This window comes from Atta cephalotes (genome assembly GCF_000143395.1).
Source record: "Atta cephalotes unplaced genomic scaffold scaffold00005, whole genome shotgun sequence".
Lineage (NCBI taxonomy): Eukaryota > Metazoa > Arthropoda > Insecta > Hymenoptera > Formicidae > Atta > Atta cephalotes.
Window position 1 is genome coordinate 8,494,936 of NW_012130069.1, and position 5,595 is coordinate 8,500,530.

Sequence of the window (5,595 nt, forward strand, 5' to 3'; positions counted from 1 at the left end):
AGAGAGAGAGAGAGAGAGAGAGAGNGAGAGAGAGAGAGAGAGAATGCAGACAAACCTTGAGCGTATATAAATCTCTGCCCCGCACACGCTTATTTACGCGCGTCGTAAATATGCATTTGTCTCGAGATATGGTAATGAACCCGCCGAGAGCACCCAGGCAGCTAGTTAAACAACTAATTAAAACGCTGTCGCGAAATTGATCGTCCGTAGATTATTATTTCAGCGGTCGACGAGCAGAAATGATTAATACACTCCGCGCACGTAAGTCGCGAAGCTCACAAATAAGTAAACGTACTTTTTTTATACAGATTGAAATATTCTTCGACAAATCTGGAAGCCTTCCGAGATAAAAATGTTATCAAAGAGAACATCTCTTTGAACAAATTGAAACTGAGGAATATAGATAAGGTGAGACATATAAAACAACATAAATTATTTCATTGAATTTACTTTTCAATTCCAAGATATTAATATGGCGTTTATCCTACTGTAAAATTTTATTAATATAAATATCCGGATTGTAACCACGATCGTTAAATTGATGCACCAACTGTATAACTGTATAACTGTAAATGCTATCGTCGTTAAACAGTTAAATGCTCCCGCATAAAATTGATAGTGCTGATATCAGCTCTTTTTCACATATTGAAATGATAATAAATGATACGTTATCATTAATACCATATCAGTTAGGTTGGTCGAATTGTCCTATTTCAACGTATTAAATCAAAATTGTGTCCATGGGTAATACGGTAATGGGTAATTTCTAAAGAAAATGTTATTTCGGAAGAAGCCCTCAACGAATATGTCGAGCTGACGTATTTAAACAAGAGTGAAATTCATCAGTGCGTATACATATGAGTCATATATTATACAATATAAATAATTTTATTGGATCAACATCAAGGTAATTATGTAGTAAACTTAAGCATGATGAGCAATTCCGCAAAAATTTTAACATACTAACATACTAACAAGCGGATTGCATATTTTATATAATTAATTATTTTGGCAGTCCAAAATTATTTTCAGATTCGTATCTAGTTTTTTAAATAATTCAGCAAGACTACGCATTTTCTTGTGTATATATTATGACATACATTAACGAGCAATTTGGAAAAAATATTCTAAAAGTGAAAAGATTCAAAAGTCGATTCTCATTAGTCCTTTTACAAGATATTTTTTGTTTTTATGAATATGTACATCAAATTTTTATAATTTCTATCTTCTGTGTTCTATTTGTCCAGATAAATATAACTTTCAATTAATGTATTTTAATATACTTAAATATTTTAATATACTATATTTAATTCTACTTAAATCTAACTTATCATTGTCAGAATTTATAATCTCGATGATTTGGAACCAGACATCCTTAAACAAAATATTCATTATCGTTTTTCTGTGGAGCAAATCAACAAAATTCTTCCGCAGATTCATGTAAGCTCTGAATTTTATCATTATTGTTTAACATTTCGATATATAAAATATACTTTTTTATTTTTTCGAGAATTATTTTACAATTGAATTATAATCGCATTTTCAAAGAACGGAGTTGAAAAGTTCCGGTAGCAAAGAGCATTGGATTATCACGGTACACAACGTTTTCGTTAGCTCTAAACATCGCGTATATTGCGCAGCAATAAATCCTTCTTAAGCGATGGTAAGCTGCTACCATTTTTTTCCTGCGAGCTAGAAATTTCGTTATTTACACGAGATGATGATTAACTGCGATACGAGGAACGAAACATATTGTGTTTTTCAAATATTATACAGAGTATCTCAAAAGTTCTTGTTCTTATATACTATTAATTATTAAGATTTAATTAAAATTGCTGTTTCAAAAACCTATACATATATTATGATATAATATATAACAATTCCATGATGGTATTTAAGCAAGAGAGTGAAACAGAGTGCATATAAATTAAAAATTCTTGAATGACTCAAAAAAAAGAAGGCTTCCGTTTATTCATCACTATCTCAGATTATGACATCAGAAACAAGAAAATACATATGGAATATGTTTCAATGAAACTTACATTTGATAAAACCGACTTGTAGAATATATCAAAAACTTTTCTTTCGTTTTACTAATTAATAAATAATTATATATTTAGAAATTAATTATGCATAACCAAAAGTGAAATGAGCTATTATGTGTTTACAGCTATAACAAACAGTCAATTTAATAATAAATAGAAATAAATATGATTTAATTTCTCTCAAAACAAAAAGATAATTTTCAATATATTTTATAAGTCTATATTCTATCGAATGCAAATGTTTTATTGTAAAATTTTTATTGTATTTCTATTCAATTATAATTTGTAAGAATTTTTATTCTTTCTCGCTTCTGCTACCTCACAATATTTCTGAGATAGCAGTGACGAGTGAGAGAACAGGAGCCTCAAATATTTTTATTTCTATATGCAATTTATTTAGTCTTCAAGAAAAACAAAAGATCATAAAATATAGATCATATATTTTCAGTGCAATTCTTTCTGTGACATGATATACCGCGTGTTCTCGTCGAAGCAGGATGGACATTTAAGCTTCGAAGATACTCTCGACCTCTGCTCGGCATTCTCCATGAATTGTCCGCGGAGCGTTCGGGCTGCATGGGCTTTTGAAATTTTTGGTAAACTCACAAATACAATTGAATCTATATTTGCAATCTTTTGTGCGCGCAAAATTCTAACTTTCGTCACGGCAAATATTTGCCATTCGCCAATCCTACACTCATTAATTACACTCAATGATCAATTCCTCAGTCATTAAAAGTACAATTACAAAACTTCATTGTTCGCCAATAGAAGGAAAAATCTCGATAGTAACTTTCACAGACGTTATAAAAGTTTTACCAAGTGCGTATGCGGACAACGCCTTGGACAAAGTGTGACAGTTTAAAGAGTCCTTAAATCCAATTTATTTTACGCAACTCTAGTTTTATTGTAATCGACTAATTTGACGTAATATAATAATTTGTTTAGGTGCTCTAAGACAGTATATTATAATTATGATAATTTGTAAGGTATACAAGTTTGCAGACCATCGTCGAGCATTCGTATAGTAGTAAACGGTGGCTTGCAGTCAATTTCGTTAATCAGAATCGTTTAATTTCACGGAGCCACGTCAATTACCGTAGAAATGGAAACGCGCCCTCGTAGCAATCTGCCGATGCAACTGCAACTCCATTCAGATAAATTGGATCATGTTATGCTTATGCAGTATGGAAAGTGTCATTTTGCACGATCTTCAATCATATCCGAGAGATGTGCTCTACTTTCCGTCATTTAAATTTCAAATTTATCACCTTGGTTTATAATAAATGTCGCTTATTTTGACATTACATAACGTGATGCACGATTTGACGGGAAATAAATCCTACCGTATAATATTGTATAATATTAATTGCATATTTATGGCATTGAAAAAAACTTTGTAAAAGCTTTTTATTTTTTATTATAAAAATTCGAAGCAATATATTTTTAATTTCATTAGACATAAATAATAATAAGTGAATAAATAAATTAATAAATAATACAATTCTAATCAAATAGATCAAATTATTATTTAGTTTAATTAATAGATTGTCAAAAATTATTTTGAACTTATCTTTAAAAACTCAAATTTTAAAGCAATATCGATAAATATTCTGTTTTCCATAGTACAGATCGCGCAAAATAATTCTTTTCGCTTTGTACCGATCTCTTGTCAATTTTAATCACCAGCAGTTATACAAGTACACGCGCGTATTCGCAACTCGTTCATTCCAAATGCGTGAACGCAAACAGCGACCAGTGCTGATCATCTTCATTTCCAGATTTCGACGGCGACAATCAAGTCTCTCTCGACGATCTGATCGAAATGGTGCGGAGATTGGCGGGCACGGATGAGCATGGGCAGGACCGAATCGATCGGCAACAAGCGAAGGACGTAGCGCGGATAGTCAGTGTGCATTCCTGCTGTGCGTCCTCAACGCAACTACAAAGGATGAAATCGGGAAGCGATTAATCCTTTTGCCAAAAGCCGAGAGGCCGTTTTTATCGCAACAAATTTCCGATAGCCGTTACCAATTCCGCGGCAGAAAGTAGATGAATTGAAAGGAACTGCCTTCTATGCGCGCGAGGAGAAATTAATTCTGTAAAATTGCACTCGCTATCTTCAAAGCTGGGAATCGCTTCTAAAACTCTGTAAACTCTTTCTCTTTTTCTCCAATGCTTTTTTAACAAAAAAAAAGAATTATTTTTACATTCTATTGAAATGTATACATATATCTTCTGCATTTTTATTAATATCTTTCTTTAAAGAAATGCAAATAAGAGATTTAATCTATATATAGTACAACTTTCTTCTTTTCTTTTTCAAAATTTAATTGGGAGAATTTCTATTAATTTCTTTTAATTCACCTATCTTTTGCAAAATCGCAATGGACATCATGTAATAATTCATGATTATGTTAATGGCCTTATTTTTTTCAGATATTACAAGAAATAGATCTCTCTGACGCAGGTAACATTGCGCCACAAGAATTTATACAGCTACTCTCCAAAATGCCAGATTTCGCACATACATTTCAATTTAAAATTAATTAATTTAGCAAAATTTTGTATGAATTCTCTGAAACTAAATTTTTAATTTTTTAATTTTAATATTTTTTATATAAAGAAATTTTTAATTATAGAAGTTATTAAAAACTTCTTTGCATATTTATATATTTTATGATTATTTTTATTACAACTAATAAATTTAAGTTTTATTAAATAAATTTTATTTTAGAAATTGTATTATGTTATACTATAGTGTTACAATTAAATTGTAATTTATTAATTCTTGCATGAGCGAGCGTGGTAGCGCTGTAGCAAATAGCGCATTGCTATAATAGAAATCCCAAATTCGATCTCTGACAGAATCGAAAATTTTCGTACGCTCGGAAGGCAATAGTAAATCACCGAATAGTATTATAGCCCTCCCTACCAAAAATTGCTGTTCAAAATCGGCATTTGAACTGTAAGTCTCCATATATCTTGTGTATGATCAGTGCGCAAAGGTAAATGAGAAGGAGATATTTACGTGCTAATAACAATGTTTGATTCTTGAAAAATTCTTGCATTACAATCAAATTTATATCAATACATTACATAAATACATTGAAGCATAGTAAATCGCTACTAAATACATATATTGTACATCATGATTAATTTATATATTACATTTTAAATTGATTTATATCGTTAAAATTATTATATTACGTTAAAATTTCAAATTCTGTCACTCTACTATATAACATCATATTTTATTAATCTTATTTATTATTTCTACTTTTTAATTCTTTTAACTGTTGAAATTTCCAATATAAATTGTTTTAATAAAATTTATACTTAAGCAATTACTCATTTTGTTACATGATAAATATTTAATTTTATTTGCTTCAAAAAAGTGATTTACAAATTTTTTCATATAACGATTAAATATCATTAGGATACACACACACACACACACACACACACACACACACACACACACACACACACACACACACACACACACACACACACACACACACACACACACACACACACACACACACAC

At 30.4% G+C, this 5,595-nt stretch overlaps 1 protein-coding gene across 1 annotated transcript; it reads left to right on the forward strand.

The window, feature by feature from the left end:
- The first annotated feature begins 650 nt into the window (after positions 1-650).
- On the forward strand, positions 651-4,598 carry LOC105626646 (calcium and integrin-binding protein 1-like). Its single transcript, XM_012207938.1, has 6 exons — positions 651-693; positions 773-845; positions 1,341-1,440; positions 2,494-2,641; positions 3,827-3,951; positions 4,485-4,598. The coding sequence occupies exons 1-6, from the start codon at positions 651-653 to the stop codon at positions 4,596-4,598; spliced, it is 603 nt and encodes a 200-aa protein (XP_012063328.1).
- The last annotated feature ends 997 nt before the right edge of the window (positions 4,599-5,595 follow it).

Bases quoted from the DNA above. Each gene is read 5' to 3' on its own strand.
- LOC105626646 (XM_012207938.1), top strand. From the start codon at position 651: ATGATAATAAATGATACGTTATCATTAATACCATATCAGTTAG. The intron at 694-772 runs GTTGGTCGAATT...TAATTTCTAAAG, and splicing joins ATTAATACCATATCAGTTAG to AAAATGTTATTTCGGAAGAA. The intron at 3,952-4,484 runs GTCAGTGTGCAT...TATTTTTTTCAG, and splicing joins CGAAGGACGTAGCGCGGATA to ATATTACAAGAAATAGATCT.